The sequence below is a fragment of the Saccopteryx bilineata genome, chromosome 5, assembly GCF_036850765.1.
Source record: "Saccopteryx bilineata isolate mSacBil1 chromosome 5, mSacBil1_pri_phased_curated, whole genome shotgun sequence".
In the NCBI taxonomy this organism is placed as follows: Eukaryota; Metazoa; Chordata; class Mammalia; order Chiroptera; family Emballonuridae; genus Saccopteryx; species Saccopteryx bilineata.
The window spans coordinates 87,180,127-87,204,022 of NC_089494.1; the positions used below are offsets into that span (position 1 = coordinate 87,180,127).

General features: G+C 38.0%; 1 protein-coding gene across 1 annotated transcript in view; it reads right to left on the reverse strand.

The window, feature by feature from the left end:
* LOC136306507 (U3 small nucleolar RNA-associated protein 18 homolog) overlaps nucleotides 1-4,021 on the reverse strand; it is a 30,436-nt gene extending 26,415 nt beyond the window's left edge. The window contains 3 exon segments of the mRNA XM_066233040.1: nucleotides 347-471; nucleotides 2,270-2,320; nucleotides 3,981-4,021. Coding sequence (XP_066089137.1) covers nucleotides 347-471; nucleotides 2,270-2,320; nucleotides 3,981-4,021 — 217 coding nt within the window.
* Nucleotides 4,022-23,896: the final 19,875 nt, after the last annotated feature.

A 23,896-nucleotide genomic window follows, 5' to 3' on the forward strand; every position in this document is an offset into this window, starting at 1 on the left:
CAGGTCCCAGCCTACAATAGGCATGGGGCATTGAGACAAGAGGAATAAAGGAGAGGCTATACATTAAATAAAGTAACAAAATCAGGCTGTCAATACCCACAGTAGAGATCTTTGAGAGATAAATAAAATTCAAATATTCAGGCAAGGCATAGTAGATGGCCCTTGTATTTACAAGAAATGAGATTAGCTTATTTGCTACTTGGAAGAAATACCTTAGGCTCATGAACAATGTCCTTGGGCCTTCAGTAGCAATTCCCAGCATGCTGGGCAAGGTCAGGTCTCAGGTAGCTGGAGCAGGGCTAGAAGAGACTGAACCCTCCCTCCATGGAGCAAAGGGACAGCTTACCTTCTTTTGCTCCTCTTTTCACAGCAATGATGTGTCCCCTGGCAGGCTTCAGTTTAATGACCTTTCTTTCCACTCTGGAGCAGGGCCCTGATGGAATTCTTTGAAGCCCTTTAAGATGCTGGAGCCTTTAAGAGCATATGCCAAAAGCTGGTATTTCCTGACTTCTTTTGGACCTTATTTGCCTTTTCTGTTACTTCCTTGGTCATTATAGACCTTAAAAGCCATGCTCAAAAGATCTCACTGAGGGGCTTGACTAAGAGAGCAAAATTAGGAATTCAGTGTTTAAAGAAGCCTATTAGACTGAGGAAAGAAAAGATTTGATCTGTGGTGGTAGGTGGTTGGAGACTGTGGAGGGTCTGAGTTTGATTTAGGGTGAGACTTCAGGTAGTGGGGATTAAGACGATGCCCATATAGACTACCGACTGAGAATGAAGTTAAGTCTTAAGAGAGAAGACGCGATATCACTTCATAGCGAGGAAATTAAGAAAGATGGCGGTGTGTTTCCTTGAGGTAGGCAGGGAGGGGCTGCAGAGGAGCAGGTCATTTACATATTGTAAAAGAGTACTAGTTTTGAGATTGCATGCTGCTAAATCCTGAGCTAGTGCCTGCCCAAACAGGTATGGGCTGTTTTTGATCCCCTGGGGTAAGACAGTCCATGTAAGTTGCTGGGCTGCATTAGTGTCCAGGTCAGTCCAGGTGAATGTAAACAGAAAGTAAGAGTTAGGGTGTAGAGGAATGGCAAAGAAGGCATTCCTGAGGTACAGGACTGTGAAGTGAATGGTGTTTGAGGGAATGTGTGACAGCAACTTGTAGAGATTAGGGACTACTGGATGGAGGGGAATTATTGCCTCATTGATTAGGTGTAAGGTTTGTATGAGGCGATAAACCCCTGAAGGTTTTGAACAGGGAAGATGGGTTGAAGAAGAAAAAGAGACAGCCGAAGCTGGTGGGGTGGGGGATGGGTCAAAGAAGAAAAAGAGACAGAGCCGCCAGTCTGTAAGGAGGGAGGAGGGGTTTAAGAACACAGTGGAGAAGGGAGGGGCCCCTGGCCAGCAGAGGAGGAGAAAGAGAGACTGGTATTTGCAGATGAATGAGAAAACAGGATTCTGTGAAGGGAGGGGGCTTTCTGGAGGGTAGAGACTCGAGCGAAGAGCTTTGCAGAGGGACCAGAGAGGGGTCCCGAGAGAGGGGTGCCCCTGTGGGTCAGGCAGGAGGTGGAGAGAGTTGGGAGTCAGGTGAAGGAAAGATTAGGAGCGGAGGTTTTAGGTAAGGTTTCCTTGGCCAAAAATTAGCCTGCATGTAGAACAAGCAGCACAGAAATTAAGGACAGAAGCAAAAGTAAAAGGAAGCCTGCACATAAAGAATTTCTGATGCCCTCCCCATTCGGTGGCAGAAATTGTCAAGATCTCTTAGGATATTATAATAGTAGTAGAAAGCAACCTAGCTAGGTGCCTAGACTTTCAAGGAAGTTCGTAGAAGCAGGCTGCTCTGAGTAGAAACCCCCCGAACTGTGAACCTCAGAGAGTAGAGTGAGTCCTGAAGGAGTAGAGGAATCGTCTCTGAGGCCTGAGATTGGGAGGAGCCCATGTCCTGAGGGGAGTCTGGCTGGACAGTTTGGACTGAGAGGAGCCCACAGTAGAGGAGACTGGTGAGAGAAGGGGATGTCCCCGCCTTCAGTCACAGTTCCAAAAGGAGAAAATCTCCATAGAAAGAGAGTTTCAGACAGGAGGTCATCACCCCAAGGCTGAGATCCCGGGATATAGGAGAGGGGCCTGGCTAGGTGTGCCTAGACTTTCGTAGAAGTCCGTAAAGGAGTAGAGGCAGACCACTTGTAGATATGGGGTCCAAAGTCAAAACCATCTGACCAGGAAGGTGTGTTTTTAGAGAGGCCAACTGGGGAAGGGGAAGGGAGAAACACCTTACCTCCGGATCCGGCAGGGGTTCGGGACAGGGTTAGACTGCCGGCCAATCAACCTATAATTACACGTCCAAACAGAATCAAGGAGTAAGCCCAGGATGAGTTGCTGCTGCCCATTGCTTCTCTGGTTGTAAGTCTGGATGGCAAAGAGGAATCATCCAGGCAGTTAGTACCCTGTCCCGGGTTTCGGCACCAAATATAAGAATGAGATGGCACTCGAACACCAGGTGTGCAGGCTTTATTAGAGGAGAAAGACCTGCCGGGGTACTTCTCCAAAAGAAGGGCACCAGCACAAGCTAGGGGGACGGGTGTTAGAGGGTAAGGAAGAATTTCGAGTATGTGGGTTTTGAATCAAAAGTCCTGGTATGTCCGGAATGCTCCTCCTAGGGGTGGCTTGCCAGCTTCTTGGAATTCCTCTGCCTCAGGGGTGATAGTCCAGTAAGTGTGAGGTCTGACAGATAAGTGGAACATCAAGAGGGCAGTTTGGAATTCACATATCTATCAAAAAACAGAAAGGGAAGTTAAATAGAAAAAGACAAAAAACAATGAAATGCAACCATTTTAATATGTCAGCCACTGGATCAGCCAGTTATAGAGTAGGTATACTTGCTTGGCATTTGGGCTTTTCCTGGAAGATTGGCAAAGTGGAACTGCACCTCGGAGCAGTCCATGAAGAAAGAGAAATTTGCATAGATCCAGTCTATCTCTCATTTCCCAATGGGGAAATATATTTTACAGGCAGAAACTCATACTCTCATATTTCCAGGTAGTATTATCTTAACACCTCAGTTTTCATTTAGTAAGCCAGTTTCCTAGGGAATGGCATTTCATCTTGCCCTTTGGGGGCTATTTGTCAAGAATGAGATGCTGACCAAGAGGAACACAAAAGGAAACAGTCTGGGGAACCTAAAAAGAAGAACAAGGTTTGTACCCAATTTACATGCATTATCACACGCATTACAATTTTAGCAGATAATACTGTTCTTGCTCATTGCTGTATCCCAATAACGATACCCTCTGGGCAATTAATACATGTTGGTAATCTGAATGACTGAATGATTAAATGAATGGATGAAAAAAAATCAACTGTATCTGTCTCCCAAACCAAGACACCTCACATTATACTATGGTCTCTAAGGTCAAATGCTTCTTGCATTTGTATTCTGTCAGACTTTGACATGGCAGATAAACAAAAGATTCAGTCACATTCACTTGCCTGGTCCATCTTTCTTAAGGAAATATTTAACCTCTGATGCAGATTTTCATTTAAAACTAGATTCTCAAGCTCAAATGCCTTCAGGGACTAGTCAGATCAGATAAATGAATAAATTAAGTATAAAAGCAATCAGTTGCGGACAGAGTAACTGCCACCTAATGTCATTCAAATTGAAATCTTGGCCAAATAATAAAACAGGTCTGAAGCCAAAGTAGGCGTTCAATAATTTGCTTTTTACTTTGCATTAATTTTTTCTTTCTTATATCAGTATAAAAGTCTTAGATTTATACATATAAAACAGAAAGGCTTTGTTTTTTTAAACTACAGGGTGGGGCAAAGTAAGTCTGAACAACTGTAAATCTATTTCTACTTTTGCACCATTCTGTATGATAATTGATCAAGACCACCGGATGTTAACACTGAATTAGTATGTGGAATCACCAGGAATATCTCTTCTAAAATGTTGTAAAGCCTTATTTAAGACCTCTCTCTGTTCTCACTGGACTGTGTCATCACAGACTTGGAACTTGGGATCTAACATATTGCCACAAAGAGGCATTGGTATGCATATTAGGAATATGTAATGAATCTTAATAGCATTGACTTATCTCAGAATGCTCAGTTATACTAATGTAGGTTTGCACTAGCATACACATGCTCATAATTAAGGAAGGAATATTTCTTTACCCTCATATCTGGGCTTCTGTGATAAATTGTTATGCAGCTGGCATTCAATGCAAATTGGAGTTTGCTGGCTTCCGATATGCATACTTAAACTAATCAGCAGATTACTTGTGTGGAGGCTGCCCACTTCTAAAGCATTTAGAATAAATAATAGAGTCTTGCTTTGAATTCATAAAATACTGGATGGCTAATTCAAACTCTTATAAAGTATACCTTGGTGGGTATGGTTTTCATGTGTAAAAAGGACATTTGTTAGACATTGTAAAACCTGGAAAATGAACACCATTGTATTGTTGTATCAGTGATTCTAACAAAATTTGTCATAAAGTGGTTAAATCAACTTAAATATAGAAAAGTTATTAATATAATGTGGTTCTTATTGTCTAATCAATAAAACTCCTACCCAAAATGCTAATCTCCCATTAATAGAAGAATGACTTTAAAATACCTTTTCAGATTCACTTTAATTTAAGCTACTAAGGTTTCATTATAGAGAGTGTCCTTAACTCAGACTGGTGATTTTAGTATTAATTTATTAATTAACTTGATGAGCAAAGAACTATTGACCAAAAAAAAGCAAGGTTCTAAATAAATGATAATATCAAGAGAAAAATTTTAATAAGTATAAGTGAAGAGTTTTTTGGTGAAATTTGAAATGAACTGGAGAGATACAATGAATTAGAATTCAGAATAAGTATTAATAAAAATAGGCACTATGTATTGGGTCAGAACAGTAATAAACTCTAGACTTACTCTATTAAGTAATCCTGAACTTGGCTCTGCAAAAAATTATTCTTTTTCTTAGATAAATGAGAAAATTGAGACTCATAGGTATTGCTATTTTCTCAGTTATTAAATGGTAACATTGACATTTACACTTTTATTCGCTAGACTCCAAAATCTTTTTCGTGACCTCCATCCATAATCTCTAAGCTGTCTTGGGCAGGTTCTACAAAATGTTAAGTCATCAAAGAGATCTGAGCAAGGCTCTGAAGAGCACTATTGTCTTTTCAGACCACTGTTTACATGATAGAGCTGGATGCTAGAAGAAAACATGCCTTTAAAAATGTTTTTAAAAATATCTCTGTGCTCTGGGTTTCCAATTAGGATCTTCTTCTAAAATAATTTAGCTACAACCAGAAAAATGTTGAACACAATCCATGAAGGCAGATGTTGAATTACAATACTGAGATACCTGTGCAAAATACATAGGTACTAGCAGATTTCAACTTTGTCCCTAAGAATCAGATTTTTGATTTCTTAGCAGGAGATGAACAGTTTCTCGGAGTGGACATCTTCTAATAAATTACTATTCATTTAATAGCAATGTTTACTGTTTGTGTCTTCAATTGCTAAGGAGCAGTTTTCACTACTCTAACTTAAATGACTTTTCAACAATGTTTCTTTAAATTACAGTAATGCATTTATGCTGCTGATTGAAATTTAAAGGTATGTCAGGCTGAAGGAAGACAGGAAGAGATTTAGCAAAAGACTTTTTTAGACAACCTATGGCTTTCGTACTTCTTGGATAATCCCATTGGGTAACTTTTGAATAGTAAAAGAGAGAAATTAGTATTATTACATATTTGTGAAATATTTAGTGTTATTCAGATATCAAACAAGTGTCATTGCCAAAAGTCACATTTAGCATTAGTGGTATAGCTGATCTATATGTCTTGGCTATACTAGTTTACTTTTGCTGCATAACAAATTGCCACATACTTGCTGGATTAAAATAATATCAATTTATCTGAATGGATAGCTAAATTGGTGAAAGCACTGTGCCTACACACTAGGGTTGTGGCTTCGATCCCCAGTCATGGCACATACAAGAATCAACCAATAAATGCATAAATAAGTGGAACAACAAATCAATGTTTCTCTCTCTCTGTCCCTTCAAAACAATACCCATTTATTAGCTCCCCATTATTTTATGTTGCAAGCCCAGCACAGCAAGGCTGAATTCTCTGCTTGGGAGTCTCACAAGACCAAAATCAAGGTGTTGGCAGAGCTGAGTTCCTGTTCTGAACCTTGTGGAAAATATGCCTCCAAGCTTATTCTTATGGGAAAAATTAAGTTTCTTGGACTGAGGTCCCCATTTCCTTGCTGCTTGTTAAAATCTAGAGGCTACTCTCAGGTTCTTTCCATGTAATTCATCTGTTTTCAAGCCAGAAACCTGTTTCAACTCCTCCTCTTTCTGAATTCTTCCTACACTGCTCACTGCTCACCACAGAAAACTCTGTGTTTAAAGGGCTCATGTGATTAGGTGAGTGTATGGATAAATATAGTGAATTATTTAAATTAAAAATATTTTTAACAGGCAACTGACTGAAGCAAAAGTAACAACAATTTATATATAAAACCTTATATAACTCTGCATATATATATGCATATATATATAAAACTTTATGTAACTCTGCATATATATATATATATTTCAACAACAACAAAATAGGATAGGAGGGAGATAAATTAAAGTGTCATACTATAAATTTGTCAAATTATACTTGAAATAGTATAGTATCATTTTATTTATTTATTTATTTATTTATTTATTTTTTAGCAAGAGGAACAGAGAGAGAAACAGAGGGACAGACAGGCATAGATAGACAGGAAGAGAGAGAGATTAGAAGTATCAACTCATAGTTGCAGCACCTTAGTTGTTCATTGATTGCTTTCTCATACGTGCCTTGACTGGGGGGCTCCAGCCGAGCCAGTGACCCCTTGCTCAAGCCAGCAACCTTAGGCTCAAGCCTGTGACCTTGGGGTCATGTCTATGATCCCACACTCAAGTCAGCGACCCTCCGCTCAAGCTGATGACCTCAGGGTTTTGAACCTGAATCTTTTGTGTCTCATGCTGAAGCTCTATCCACTGCACCATCACCTGTCAGGCAAAATAGTATAGTACAGTATTAAATAAAGTTAGATTATTATGAGTTAAGGATTCATGCTGTCATCATGAGATCATCCATTGAAACATTAAGACTATGAGATATAGCTAAGAAAACCAATAGAGATAATAAAATTTATTAATAAAAAAATTTGTCCAAAATAAAAGAGGAACAAAGAAACAAAAAAAGAGATAGGACAGACAGAAAACAAATATTCTAATGATAGAAGTAAGCACAGTTTAAGGTATTATAATTAAGAAACAATACTTTAAAACTTAATAATCATACCTCATGAAACTGGTTCAAAAACTTAAAAGGATAGATTACTAGAGAGGATTTTTGTTCCTCTTCTTTTTCTTCTTCTTCTTATCAAGTGAGAGGTAGGGAGGCGGAAAGACAGACTCCTGCATATGTCCTGACCAGTAACCTCCTGGTAACCCTCATCTGATGCTCTGCCTGTCTGGGGCTGCTGTTCTGTTGCTCTGCAACTGAGCTATTAGCTCTTGAAGGGAGATCATGGAGCCATCCTCAGCACCCAGGGCCAACTTGCTCATTTGAGCCTTGGCTGTGGAAGAGAAAGAGAGAAAAGGTAAGAGACAGAGAGAAAAAGGAGGGGTGGAGAAGCAGATGGCCACTTCTCCTGTGTGCTCTCTCGGGGAATCCAACCCAGGACTTTCACATGTTGGGCTGATACTCTACCACTGGGCCAACCAGCCAGGGCTGAGAGGATTTTTTTTAAAGCAAAACCTAATCATATGTTACTTATGACATATTGTCTTAATTATAAAGACAAAAGTAGGTTTTAAAAATGTAAAATAGGCCCTGGCTGGTTTGCTCAGTGGATAGAGTATTGGCCCAGTATATGGACCTCCCAGGTTTGATTCCAGGTTAGGGCACACAGAATAAACAACCATCTGCTTCTCTCCTCCTTCTCTCCCTCTTCTCCTCCCTCAGCCAGTGGTTTGCTTGGTCCCAGTATCAGCTTCAGGTGCTAAAAATAGCTCCATTGATTCAAGCGTCTTCCAGACAAGGGTTGCCAGGTGGATCCTGGTCGGGGTACATGTGGGAGTCTGTCTCTCTACCTCCCTGCTTCTCACTTAAGAAAAAAAATTATATTTCATTTGAAAACTGGTTACAAGAAAGCTTTAATGGCTATATCAAAGTCAACCAAATTAGGTAATAATACAAAGAGTATTACAAAAGTTTGTGTGGAATAAAATAATAAAAGAGTTAATTCATCAAAATGGTGTAACAATCCTAATTGTGTAAGTTCTTGATGATGACAGAGCTTCAAACTAGCACAATGGACAGAATTAAAGAGATAAACAGAAAAATATTGGAAATTCCATTACCACTCTATCAGCAATTGATAGAATAGATAAGAGCACAGTAAGAATGAAGAAGGTTTGAATAATACACTCAACAAATTTAACATAATCACTATCTATTGAATACTATTCCCCAAAATGGCAGAATATGTATTTTTTCTAAATTCATGTAAAATATTTACTAGCTAGACCATATGCTGAACCATATAACAAAGATTAACAATTAAAACAATGGAAATAGTACAGAATACATTCTTTCATGAGAACAGTTAAATTAGAAATCAATAACAATAATGTATCAGAAAATACTAAAACATTGGCAAATTATGTAACACACTATAAAATAGTCCATAGGTTAAAGAAGAAATAACAAGTGAATTTAGAAAACATCTTAAACTGCAAAGTAGTAAAAACACAACATATCCAAATATGTGGAACGCCTTTATAGCATTCCATTTAGAAAAATTTATACCTTTGAATGCTTATATTAGTAAAAAAGAAAAGTTCAGGCTAAGGGAACTAGTAAACTAAATCCAAATAAGTATAAGAAAGGAGAAGATAATAAGTGGGAAATCAATGAAAGAAAAAGATAAAAAACCAATGAAGTTAATTCTTTGTATAGAATAATAAAATTGACAGGTCTACCAAGAATAATGAGAGATGTTGGTGATGAGAGAGAGAGAGGAAGAGAGAGAGAAAGAGAGAGGAAGGGGAAGAGAAGAAGAGAGGAAAGAAGAAGAGAGATTACAAATTACAGCTGACCCTCCTTATGTGCAATTTTGCTTTTGTGGTTTCAGGTACCAGAGGTCAACTGCAGTCCAAAAATAGAAATTAAAAAATTCCAGAAATAAACGATTTTTAAACTGTAAATTGTGCCCCATTCTAAGTAATGTAAATTCTCACACCAACCCACCCAGTCCCTTCTAGATGTGGAGCATCCCTTTGTCCAGGGTATCCACATGGGCACACTCCCTGCCCATCAGTCACTTAGGAACTGTCTCAATGATCAGATCCAGGGTGGCAGGATCACAGTGCTTGTGTCCAAGTGACCCTTATTTTCCTTAATAATGGCCCAAAGCACAAGAATAGTGAAGCTGACAATTTGGATTTGCCAAAGAGAAACCATAAAGTGCTTACTTCAAGTGAAAATATGGGTGTATCTAGGAGAAAACATAGGACATGTGGGGTTTGGTACTATCCACAGTTTCAGGCCTCCATTGGGGGTCCTGGAACATATCCCTGGTGAATAAAGGAGGACTACTCTAATTCACAGTGTCAGGAATGAAAGATCCAATAAGAATGACAAACATAACAAAAAAATTGGAACAGCTTTATGCAATGGTTAAATTGCTTGAAAATCACAACTTAACCTAAACTGACACAGACAAAAAACAAACAAACAAAAAACACTTAGGGAATATGGATAGCCCTCTATTTCTTAAAGAAATTGAATATATAATTAAAATGTTTCCTGCAGAGAAACCCCCAGGTCCAAACTGCTTCACTAGAAACTCTATCAAACATTTAAGGAAGAAGTAATTCAAATCTTACCCAAATTCTTTTATAAATTATAGGATGAGAGAATACTTTCTAACTTGTTTTATGAAACTAGCCTACATTCGATACCATAACCTTAATGACAAACACATTACAAGAAAATGAAATTACAACCCCAAATTGATTGTGTTTCCAGATGTGAAGCGTCATCTGTCAAAAAATTAACTTCTATTTTTAAGTAGTAGTAATTTGAAAGTCAGTGTTACTTATTGTAGAAAGGCATCTCACATTGGTGAATTCAGCTTAGTAAAATGTCTTCTTCTGTTGATCAATGGATTGTCTTCTCAAGGCAGAAATTAAGTAAGCACTGGAGAGTTAAATCATTTGTAAGTGTGTATGTTTGTGTGTGTGTTTGTATTTGTCAGTGTTATGAATTAAGCTGATCTTTCTACTGTCTTTATAGTTTTGCCTTTTCTATGTCATATAGTTGGAACATACAGTATGTAGTCTTTTCACATTGGTATATTTTACTAGTAACATGTTTTTATGGTTTCTCTATATTTCTTCATGGCTTGACAGATCATTTTACTCTCAATAACATTCCCGTGTCTGGACAAATTACAGTTTATTTACCTACTTACCTACTGAAGCTTGATTGCTCCAAGTTGTAACAATTATGGATATAGATGTTATACTATAAACACCCATGTGTGTGTTTTGTATGAACATAAGTTTTCAACTCCTTTGGGTAAAAACCAAGAAACATAATTGCTTGAATGTAGGCTAAGAATATGTTTAATTTGTAAGAAGCTGCCAAATTATCTTCCCAAATGACTGAATGTTGTTGCACTCCCACCAGCAATGAATAAGAATTTCTGTTAGTACAACTCTTTGCCAGAATTTTATCAGATATGTCCTTTGCAAATATTTTTTCCCAATTTGTGGTTTGTCATTTCATACTCTTGACAGTGTCTTTAACAGAGAATACAATTTTAATTTTAATGAAGTTCAGTTTATCAATCTTTTTACTCATGGATTTTGTCTTTGCTGTTGTACCTAAAAGGTCATTGCCAAACCCAAGATCATCTGGATTTTCTTCTGTTATCTTCTAAGAGTTTTATAGTTTTGTGTTTGACATTTAGGTCTGTGATTCATTTTGAGTTAATTTTTGTGAACGGTAAGAAAAATCTGTATCTCATTATTATTATTATTTTGCATGTACATGTTCAATTGTTTCAGCACCATTTTTTGCAAAGATTATCTTTAATCCATTTTATTGTCCTTGATCTTCTGTCAAAGTTTAGTTAACTATGTTTATGTGGGTCTATTTCTGGAATCTCTATTTTGTTCCATTATTCCATTTGTGTATTTTTTCACCATACTGTCTTCATTTCTGTAGCTTTATAGTGAGCCTTGAAGTCAGCTAGTGTCAGTGTCAGTCCTTCAACTCCATTATTTAGTATCATGACTATTCTTTTTTTTGCTTCTTCATATAAACTCTATTTTAATTATTTATTTAGGTGAGAGAGGGAAGATAGTGAGGCAGACTCCTGCTTGGGCCTCAACCAGGATCTACCCGGCAGCCCCATCTGAGGCTGATGCTCGAGTACTGAGCTATCCTCAACACCCGAGGCCATACTTGAAATAAGGGAGCCACTGGCTGCAGGAGGAGAAGAGGGAGAGAAGGGGGAGAGAGAGGGGGGCAGAAGCTGGTCATTGCTTTTTCTGTGTGCCCTGACCAGGAATCAAACCTGGGACATCCATATGCTGGGCTGGTACTCTATCCACTGAACAAACTGGCCAGCGCCACCATATAAACTCTAGAATCATTTTGTTAATATTCACAAAATAACTTGCTGGGGTTTAAAGTGAAATTGTATTGACTCTATAGATCAAGTCAGGAAGAACTGGCATCTTTACAATATAGATTCTTCTTATGCCATGAACAGTGAATAGATCTCTATTTAGTTATTTGATTTTGTTCATCAGAGTTTTATAGTTTTCTTCATATAGAGCTTGTACATATTTTTAAATTTAAACTTAAGTATTTCACTTGTAGGAGTGGTAATGTAAATGCTATTGCATTTAAAATTTTAAATTTCACTCATTTATTGTTGGTATAAAGAGAAGAAAATGGTTTTTGTATGTTAACCTTGTATGATCTTGCTATAATCCCTTGTTAGTTCTAGGAGAATTTTTTTTTTGATTCTTTGTATTTTCTACTTAGAAGACAATGTCATCTGTGAACAATAACTGTTTTATGTTTTGTTTTCCAACCTGTATAATTTTTATTTAATTTTCTTGTCTTATTTAACTTGCTAAGATTTTGAGTATCATATTGAAAAGTAGTAGTGATAAAGAACATCCATGTATCCCTTGCACTGAAGGGAGAAAAATTATTTGGAGACTTTGAGGTAGATTGGCTCAGATCCAGGCCTTGAGATACATAGAACATTTCTAGTGATGGAGGATGGGAAAGGCTGATGGAGATAGTCAGCACATGAAGCAAATGAAGAGCTGACTACTAAGCATCTCTAGAGTGGATCTGAGTTTGACAGCAGTTTTGGGATAATTGATTATCCTTTAATATTCGTTAAGTTCTTGTTGAAAGTTATAGTCTAGTCTCTCCTATGTTGAAGGGATTTTAGAGAAGTACTGTTACATATTTGGGGAAATAGATAATAAGACTTGTTTCCTCTCTCACACCTATATTCAATATTGTCCACTGGTTATATCCACTAAACATCATAGAACACAGCAGAGACCTCATGAGGGTCACCTCAGGCAAAAAGGTGGCAAGCTACAGAACTGGATGGAGAAATCTAATGGACTTAATGAGAGACAGACCTCTAAAAAATAGCTGGGCAAAACTTCACAGGGAGCTAATTTCAAGCATAAGTGCAGAAAAGACTGTGGCATATAATTTGGATTATACGTGCAAACCTAGAAACTCAAGGTATTTGTAAACAATACTACTGGTGTTGTAGACTGCAAGTGGCAAAATGCCTTTGCAAATTTGAGGTTAGCGAAAGGCTAAGTTATCCCCCCTCCACCTCCATATTGGCTATGATGCTGATTATTTGCACCCACTTCACTTGCTTGCTTAAGATGCTGAAAGAAATTTACATGCCCTTCCTCTTACTCTTTGTTCAGATGTTGGTTGAATTTGCTCATGCATGGTAGGGGGATTCCTGTTTATGCCTTGGGAGAGTTCCTGGTTTTGCCTCAGATGTGTAACTTTGTATCAAAGACCTCCTTGATTTGCATATGGCTATATAATAAAGCAAACTCTGGCTATAGGGCACTCAGATATTGCCATTAGCATTGAAGAGGCCTCCCGATCCCATCCTTTTTTCTTAATGAGTCTGTTTTCTTAATTCCACACCGTTCTCACTCAAGACCCAGAATTACAAGCTGCTCAAGTCTGCGGCATAATGACATTCAAAACACCATCATGGTGAATTCTGCTTGATGAGTTGTTACTTGGATAGGCTGAGTTAGGAGACAGTCCAGTCTGCATATAATCCTTCCTGGTGTTTCACTAAATATAATACCTAAAGTATGATAATTTTTAAAAATACTATTGTTTGTTCTCCATCCCTAATTTACCAAATTAAGAATTTTTTTTTTGAAAAATGAATAAGTTTATGGGATATTTGTCAAATAAAACACTAAGAATTATTATTATTTTTTTTTCATTTTCTTTTTTTTTTTTTTTATAATTTTATTTTTTTAATGGGGTGACATCAATAAATCAGGATACATATATTCAAAGATAACAAGTCCAGGTTATCTTGTCGTTCAATTATGTTGCATACCCACCACCCAAAGTCAGATTGTCCTCTGTCACCTTCTCTTGTTTTCTTTGTGCCCCTCCCCACCCCCTATCCCTCTCCCATTCCCCCCTCCCCCCGTAACCACCACACTCTTATCAATGTCTCTTAGTTTCACTATTATGTCCCACCTACATATGGAATAATACAGTTCCTGTTTTTTTCTGATTTACTTATTTCGCTTCGTATCATGTTATCAAGATCCCACCATTTTGCTGTAAATGTTCCAATGTCATCATTTCTTATGGCTGAGTAGTATTCCATAGTGTATATGTGCCACATCTTCTTTATCCAGTCATCTATTGATGGGCTTTTTGGTTGTTTCCATGTCCTGGCCACTGTGAACAATGCTGCAATAAACATGGGGCTGCATGTGTCTTTACGTATCAATGTTTCTGAGTTTTGGGGATATATAGCCAGTAGAGGGATTGCTGGGTTATAAGGTAGTTCTATTTTCAGTTTTTTGAGGAACCACCATACTTTCTTCCATAATGGTTGTACTACTTTACATTCCCACCAACAGTGGATGAGGGTTCCTTTTTCTCCACAGCCTCTCCAACATTTGCTATTACCTGACTTGCTAATAACAGCTAATCGAACAGGTGTGAGGTGGTATCTCATTGCCATTTTGATTTGCATTTCTCTAATAGCTAAAGAAGATGAGCATCTTTTCATATATCTGTTGGCCATTTGTATTTCTTCCTGGGAGAAGTGTCTATTCATATCCTCTTCCCATTTTTTTATTGGATTGTTTGTTTGTTTGTTGTTGAGTTTTATGAGTTCTTTGTATATTTTGGATATTAGGCCCTTATCTGAGCTGTTGTTTGAAAATATCATTTCCCATTTAGTTGGCTTTCTGTTTATTTTGTTATCAGTTTCTCTTGTTGAGCAAAAACTTCTTAGTCTGATGTAGTCCCATTCATTAATTTTTGCCTTCACTTCTCTTGCCATTGGAGTCAAATTCATAAAATGCTCTTTAAAACCCAGGTCCATGAGTTGAGTACCTATGTCTTCTTCTATGTACTTAATTGTTTCAGGTCTTATGTTTAGATCTTTGATCCATTTTGAGTTAATTTTTGTACAGGGGGAGAGACTGTAGTCCAGTTTCATTCTTTTGCATGTGGCTTTCCAGTTTTCCCAACACCATTTGTTGAAGAGGCTTTCTTTTCTCCATTGTGTGTTGTTGGCCCCTTTATCAAACATTATTTGACTATATATATATGTGGTTTTATATCTGGACTTTCTATTCTGTTCCATTGGTCTGAGTGTCTATTTTTCTGCCAATACCATGCTGTTTTGATTGTCGTGGCCCTATAATAGAGTTTGAAGTCAGGTATTGTTATGCCCCCAGCTTCATTCTTTTTCTTTAGGATTGCTTTGGCTATTCGGGGTTTTTTATAGTTCCATATAAATCTGATGATTTTTTGCTCTATTTCTTTAAAAAATGTCATTGGAAGTTTGATGGGAATTGCATTAAATTTGTATATTGCTTTGGGTAATATAGCCATCTTGATTATATTTATTCTTCCTAGCCAAGAACAAGGTATATTCTTCCATCTCATTATATCTTTTTCGATTTCCCTTAACAATGCTTTATAGTTTTCATTATATAAGTCCTTTACATTCTTTGTTATGTTTATTCCTAAGTATTTAATTTTTTTTGTTGCAATCGTGAAGGGGATTATTCTTTTGAGTTCCTTCTCAGTTGTTTCATTGTTGGCATATAGAAAGGCTATTGACTTCTGTATGTTAATTTTGTATCCTGCGACCTTACTGTATTGGCTTATTGTTTCTAGTAGTCTTTTTGTGGATTCTTTGGGGTTTTCGATGTATAGGATCATATCATCTGCAAAAAGTGATACCTTTACTTCTTCTTTTCCGATATGGATGCCTTTTATTTCTTTGTCTTGTCTGATTGCTCTGGCTAGAACCTCTAGTACCACATTAAATAAGAGTGGAGAGAGTGGACAACCCTGTCTTGTTCCTGATTTAAGGGGGAAAGCCTTCAGTTTAGTGCCATTTAATATGATGTTAGCTGATGGTTTATCATATATGGCCTTTATCATGTTGAGATATTTTCCTTCTATACCCATTTTGTTGAGAGTCTTAAACATAAAATTGTGTTGTATTTTATCGAAAGCCTTTTCTGCGTCTATTGATAAGATCATGTGGTTTTTGTTCTTTGTTTTGTTGATATGGTGTATTACATTAACCGTTTTACGTATGTTGAACCATCCTTGAGATTCTGGGATGAATCCCACTTGATCATGATGTATTATTTTTTTAATATGTTGTTGTATTCGATTTGCTAGTATTTTGTTTAGTATTTTAGCATCTGTATTCATTAGAGATATTGGTCTGTAGTTTTCTTTTTTTGTGCCATCCTTGCCTGGTTTTGGTATGAGGGTTATGTTGGCCTCATAAAATGTGTTTGGAAGTATTGCTTCTTCTTCAATTTTTTGGAAGACTTTGAGTAGAATAGGAACTAAGTCTTCTTTGAATGTTTGATAAAATTCGCTGGTATAGCCGTCAGTGCCTGGACTTTTATTTTTGGGAAGGTTTTTAATGGTTTTTTCTATTTCTTCTCTACTGATAGGTCTGTTTAGGCTTTCTGCTTCTTCTTGATTCAGTCTAGGAAGGTTGTATTTTTCTAGGAATTTATCCATTTCTTCTAGGTTGTTGAATTTAGTGGCATAAAGTTTTTCATAGTATTCTACAATAATTCTTTGTATATCTAAGGTGTCCGTGGTGATTTCTCCTCTTTCATTTTGGATTTTGTTTATATGAGTTCTTTCTCTTTTTTCCTTGGTAAGTCTTGCCAAGGGTTTGTCAATTTTGTTGATCTTTTCAAAGAACCAGCTCCTTGTTCTATTAATTTTTTCTATAGTTTTTCTGTTCTCTAATTCATTTATTTCTGCTCTGATTTTTATTATCTCCTTTCTTCGGCTGGTTTTGGGTTGTCTTTGTTCTTCTTTTTCTAGTTCCTTAAGGTGGGAAGTTAAGTGGTTCACTTGGGCTCTCTCTTGTTTGTTCATATATGCCTGAAGCGATATGAACTTTCCTCTTATCACTGCTTTTGCTGCATCCCATAGATTCTTATATGTCGTATTGTCATTTTCATTAGTCTGTATATATCTTTTGATCTCTGCACTTATTTCTTCTTTGACCCATTCATTTTTTAAAAGTATGTTGTTTAGTTTCCACATTTTTGTGGGATTTTTTTCCTCTTTTTTGCAGTTGAATTCTCGTTTCAAGGCTTTATGATCAGAAAATATGCTTGGTACAACTTCAATTTTTCTGAATTTGCTGATGTTGTTTTTGTGGCCCAACATATGGTCAATTCTTGAGAATGATCCATGTACACTGGAGAAAAATGTATACTCAGTCACTTTGGGATGAAATATCCTGTAGATGTCTATCATATCCAGGTGCTCTAGTGTTTTGTTTAAGGCCACTATGTCTTTGTTGATTCTCTGTTTGGATGACCGATCTACAGCCGTCAACGGTGTATTGAGATCTCCAAGTATGATTGTATTTTTGTCAGTTTTTGTTTTAAGATCAATAAGTAGCTGTCTTATATATTTTGGTGCTCCTTGGTATGGTGCATATATATTAAGAATTGTTATGTCTTCTTGATTCAGTGTCCACTTAGCCATTATGAAATGGCCATTTTTGTCTCTGAGTACTTTTGCTGTCTTGTAGTCAGCATTATCCGATATGAGTATTGCTACACCTGCTTTTTTTTGGATGTTATTTGCTTGGAGTATTGTTTTCCAGCCTTTCACTTTGAATTTGTTTTTATCCTTGTTACTTAGATGAGTTTCCTGTAGGCAGCATACAGTTGGATTTTCTTTTTTAATCCATTCTGCTACTCTGTGCCTTTTTATTGGTGAGTTTAATCCGTTTACATTTAGTGTAATTATTGATACTTGTGAGTTCCCTATTGCCATTTTATATCTTGCTTTCTGTTAGTTTTGTGTCTTGTTTGATCCTTCTCTTTCGTTTTTCTCTCTTTTTTTTTTTATTTGGTTGTATTCCATACATCTTTCTTCTGTTGCTATCTTTTTAATCTCATGTGCTTCTGTGGTGGTTTTTTCAATGGTGGTTACCTTGATTAATGAAAAGAGTCCCTACCCTGTTCATTGTAGCGAACTATTTTGTGAATACTTTTGCACTCCATCGTCCTTTGCTACTGTTAATCTCCATCTTCTCCCCCTCTTTCTTTTTGTTGTTGTCACAGTTTAAATTTGGTTTTATTGTGTTCTTCTTGGAGCTTTTACTTGTGGCTCTGTTTTTTTTTTTTTTGTTCTTTGTATCTGATTGGAGAACCCCCTTTAGTAATTCCTGGAGTGGGGGTTTTCTGATGATAAATTCCCTCATCTTTTTTGTATCTGTGAATGTTTTTATTTCTCCTTCATATTTGAAGGATAGCTTTGATGGGTATAGTATTCGTGGCTGAAAGTTCCTCTCTTTCAGGACTTTAAATATTAGGGTCCACTCTCTTCTAGCTTGTAGAGTTTCTGCTGAGAAATCTGATGATAATCTAATGGGCCTTCCTTTATAAGTTGTATTCTTCTTTTCCCTGGCTGCCTTGAGAATTTTTTCTTTGCTGTTGGTTTGTGTCAATTTCATTATGATATGCCTTGGAGTAGGTTTGTTGGGGTTAAGAAAACTTGGAGTTCTGTTTGCTTCTTGAACTTGAGGCTTTAGTTCTTTCCACAGGCTTGGGAAGTTCTCATCTATTATTTGTTTGAGTATGTTCTCCATTCCATTTTCTCTCTCTTCTCCCTCTGATATACCCATTATTCTTATGTTATTCTTTTTGATGGAGTCAGATAATTCTTGTAGGGCTATCTCATTTTTTTTAATTTTTGAGTCTCTTTCTTCTTCTCTCTGTTGTGCCTCAAGTTGTTTGTCTTCTATTTCACTAATCCTCTCTTCTATCTGACCTGTTCTATTAGCTAAGCTTGTTACTTCGTTTTTCAGCTTGTGAATTGAGTTTTTCATCTCTGTTTGATTTGTTTTTATAGTTTCAATTTCCTTGGACATATATTCTTTGTGTTCATTGAGTTGTTTTCTGAGCTCCCTAAATTGCCTTTCTGTGTTTTCTTGTATATCTCTGAGGATTTTTAGGATTTCTATCTTGAATTCTCTGTCATTTAGCTCCAGGGTTTCCAATATATTAAATTTTTTCCCCATAGATTTTTCCTCATCTAGCTGTGTTACCTCTCTTTCTTTTGTATCCATGATATTCGATTTTCTCTTCCTTAATGGCATCTGAGGGTGGTTTTGTTGATAGTATTAATGAGATTTAATAAAGAATAAAAAGTTAAAAAAATAAAAATAAAAAAATAAAAAATCGAAAAGAGTTTTTTTTAAAAAAATTAATAATGAAATAAAGAAAAATAAAATAAAATAAAAATTAAAAAAAAAAGGAAATTATTCCCCCCCTCCTTTTTTCCTCTCCTATCCTCTCCCCTCTTTCTTGAGAAAATTTTGTGGTGGACTGTGAATTATAACAAACAATGCCTGTGATGGAGGGCCTAAATTGGGGAAAAGTAATAGAGGTGCAAAAAAAGAAAAAAAAAAAAAAGGAAAAAAAAAGAGCGTATGGACCCACAAAAAGCAAATCAGGAAAAAATTTGGGTCAAGAATAAAATGATTTGCTTTTAGGTGTTGGTTGTCTAAGAGTTATGATGAGAGGAATAAGAGGAAAATGGAAAAATGGGGGGAGAAATTAAAAAATTACTATTGTATTTAGTGGAACAAGAACTAGATAATATGGAGAGCCAGGGATGGGAGCACTGCTAGTGAGTTAAAAAGGTGAAGTAAAACCCCCCCAAAATGCCACAAACATAGGTTTGAGTCTCAGATAAGATAATTTGTTTGTTATTGAGGTTTGAATGAGAGGAGATGTAAAGGAGAAAGGAAGAAACTAATATAGAGGGAGAAAAGAAAGAGAGAGAGAGAAAAAAAGAGGGAACCACTAAAAGAAGAAAAAAGAAAGGAGAGAGAGAGAGAGAGAGTTAAGGGTTTTGGAGTGCAACCCTCATAGAGAGAAAGGAAGAGAAGAGAAAAGATAATGGGAGATGTAACACTTATGGGTAGTGTAGTTCAAGGAGAGGAGAGAGTAAGACCAGTAGAGAGTTAATTGGCCAAATTGGAGGAGGAAAAAAAAGTATCAAGAATGAAGATAAGAGAAACAAACGAACAAATATAATAAAATGGGATAGGTTATAAAGTCTGCAGATTATTCTTGATTTTGAGAGGTTATCTTCTTGCTTTTTCTTTTCTCTCCCTCTTCCTGGTCGGTGACTCTGTACCCCAGGTTCTGCCCCTTTGGCACGCTCAGGTAGAGGTTTGCAGTTGATAAGTCTCTATGGCAATCTCATGTATTGTGCTTTAGTCTCGTTGGCAGTCGAAGCTCATTAGCATTTATAGGCTCTGACAGTGAGAGAGTCCGTGTTCCTGGAGCCTTTCTCCTAGTCTTTCCTTCCTCAATTAGTAGCCTGATAATCCAGCTATGGGGTTGTTGCTGCCTCTGCCTGGATAGTAAGAGGCTCAAAGAGCTGGCAACTCCCCACTCTATTTCCACTCAGCACAGGGCTCTGGGTAAGGCTCAGTCAGTCAGAGCTGCTAGCATAATCAGGCGGGCTTTTCGCCCACTCAAAGACCTCTGGCTCTGCCGCTCTGTCCGGTAACACAAGCGGGCACCCACTTCCGGGGCGCTTGGAGGAAACTCTCACTCACTGTCTGCGACCAGGATATCCGGCCAGCAGTCTCACGCTCTGATGAAACCCCCAACCGCAGGGAAAAGTTGCAGCGTTGGAATTGAGTCTCGCTCTGTCCCCGTGCGCGGCTTTTGCAAGGCGCTGGGGCGGCTCGAGATTCCACTTTGGCCCACACAAAGGCCCCTGACTCTGCCCCTCTGTGTGATAACACGGGCATGCACTGCCAAGGCACTTGGAGGAATTGCTCACTCCTTATCTGCGCGCGCAAACCAGGATATGAGGCCGGCCGCGTTTCCCTCTGAGTGAAACACCCTCCAGCACGGAAAATCTCCACCGTTGGAATTAGTTCTCACTCCCTCCCGTGCGTGGCTTTCCCAGGGCGCTGGGGCTGCCCAGAGACTCTGCCCTCAGCCCACAGAAAGGTCTCTGACCCTGCCTCTCCGTGGGGCAACATGGGCACCCACTCTCGGGGCCTAGGAAGAAATTCTCGCCCACTAACTGCGCACCGACCAGGAGACCGGGTAAAATGGCCGCTCCACTTGTCTTTCTTTGTTTGGGTTTGGCACGAGTGTTAGCTTGTATTGCCTGGGTTGCCACAGGATCAGATTTTCCTCGACTTGGATCTCTGTGCCACAGCCTGGTTCGGCCGTTTGTGCCGCGGCGGCCTGGATCTCTTCACCCCCTTTGCTCGCCTCAGTTTCTATATTCACAGTTACCAGAGAAAGCCGCCCTGTTTAGGTTAGTGAGGAAGGCAGAGTATTTCTTACTCCCTATTTCCTTCGGGGTTTGGTTATATATTTAGCCAATTTTTCACTCAATCATACCTTTGGGTGTATTGTGAAGCATCTGGAAGTTCCAAATATAGGTTTTTCTGTTTCTGGTTGAAGATCTTGTTGAGTTTTGGGGGAGATTTATCGGTATCGCTTCCTACCCCGCCATTACTCTGACTTCATCTCCCCAAATTAAGAATTTTTAGGGAGAAAAAAAATAAAAGAATTTAATTGTTTGTGAGCAGCGCGTCTATATTTTCTTCCTCCCTCCCTCCCTCCTCCTCACTACCTCCCTTCTTTCCATCTTTTCATTCCTTGTTCTCTCTCTCTCTTTCTTCCTTAGAAGAGGCTTACATTTATTAAACACCTACCACAGGCCCAGTACTGTCACATAATTTTAATTAGTGCTGATAAAAGGTTAACACAACATGGCATAGTGCTTGCTTAATGGCCTATACTCAACAGTTAGCTTGATTAGGTTGAAATCCAGGCTCCATCCATACTAACCTTGTTAACCACGGCACAGACAATGCTACACTGAGGTGTCATTTTAGGCAAACAGAAAGACTACATGACTTCTTGAAGCTAGATGGAATCTCGTGACTAATTTTAGCTAATAGAAAGTGAGCAGAAGTTTTATGTATTATTTTTGAGTTGAGATAGTTGTGTATGTAGTGTGAGTTCTTACATTGCAGGCCCCTTGACTCCATCTCTACCTGCTGGCTGGAATATACTGGTGTGTTATTAGAGGTCCAAGGTAGCAGAAACCCAATGAAGAGGGAGCTTGGATCCCTTAACAGAACTTAGAACAAAACTGCCCAGGAGAGCTGCTTAAACTTTGTATGAGAAATAGACATCTGGTATGAGATAGAAGTTCATCTTCACATGATTGTTTTATATTAATCATAGTATTTATCCTGATCAATACTTATCTTGGGAAAATTCTTTAATATAGCTAAGCTTCAGTTTCATCATCTATAAAATGGAGACAAAAATTAACAACTATTTCATTGAGTCCTCACAAATACAAAAAAATGGGATAAAGCAATTGTCTTAATTAAAATAATTCTATAAACAGGTTTTTTTAAATTTATTTATTTATTTTTTCTGAAGCTGGAAATGGGGAGAGACAGTCAGACTCCCGCATGCTCCCGACCGGGATCCACTCGGCACGCCCACCAGGGGCGATGCTCTGCCCACCAGGGAGTGATGCTCTGCCCCTCCGGGGCATCACTCTGTTGCAACCAGAGCCACTCTAGCGCCTGGGGCAGCGGCCAAGAAGCCATCCCCAGGGCCCGGGCCATCTTTGCTCCAATGGAGCCTTGGCTGTGGGAGGGGAAGAGAGAGACAGAGAGGAAGAAGGGGGGGTGGAGAAGCAAATGGGCGCTTCTCCTATGTGCCCTGGCCGGGAATCGAACCCAGGTCCCCTGCACGCCAGGCCGACGCTGTACCGCTGAGCCAACCGGCCAGGGCCTATAAACAGTTTTTATGTTCAATTTTACAAAGTCATATAAATACTAGGTTGGTTATGTTTCAAAGTTATTTTGCTTCTTGTTTAAGCAAATAGGTAATATTTTTATCTTATGGGAAACTTCAGTGTCTAAATCTGACTTTCAATTAATTATACTTCTGTCTAAACAGTTAATGATGTCATAAGCACTCCCCCCTTTCTCTCTCTCTCTCTCTCTCTCTCTCTCTCAATAGATGATAGATAGATAGATAGATAGATAGATAGATAGAAAGATAGATAGAAGATAGATAGATATAGATAGATAGATGGATAGAAGATACATAGATACACGCACACACACATACTCAGGCCTGCTTTCCTTGGTGGCTTAACTTTCATACACACTCAAGCTCAATAGCAAAAATCACCATTAACTGAATACTCTTTTTGGCCTTGCCTTATTCACATGTCCATACTTGGACTTGTCACTACCTTGAAGAGAATAGTTTATAGGTATTGACCATCCTAGTCTTGCATCCAATCAGTGGAAGGGAAGGTTGGAATATAAAATTTATTGCCCCACCAAGACTGCATGCTATCAGGGTAGGAGGACTTTCCCAAAGGCACTGTAATCCAGAGATAAAGTGTGCAGGCAGGGGGAACTGAGAGCCACTGCCACAAATGTTGAAGGGCGACATGTCAGAGCAAGGACATCACCAAGACTTAAGGATTCTGAGACTGAGCTGCCACAGCAGACATTTTGGTTGGTGACAGACTAACTTTGTGAATGGCAAATATCCTGAGTTTGTCTCCAATATACTTTTAAAATTTGGATGAAAAAAAATTGTACAGTCAGGCATTTTATTGTGTTTTTGACATTCAAACTCATGCTCCTCCTGGAAGGAGAGCCGCTTTGTCTTAACCGTCCTTTAAAATTATAATCATTACCATTGATTTATTTATTGCCTCCTACTATTTATAAAGTGAGGAATACAGCTTATATATATTAGTTTCCTATGATTCAGTCATTATCTTTAAGTACAGGAGATTAGTTTAACACCTCTGGCATGTATTCTAAGCAATAGAATATACTCTAATTAGATCTGCAAAAGCTGTTACCCTGTTTACTAGATATACGAATTATGTTGTCAGTCACCGATCTTATAACTGTAAGGGAAGATGCAGTAATTTTTAAATGATCTGGACTACAGTCTGCCCCTGAGTTCAGGGAC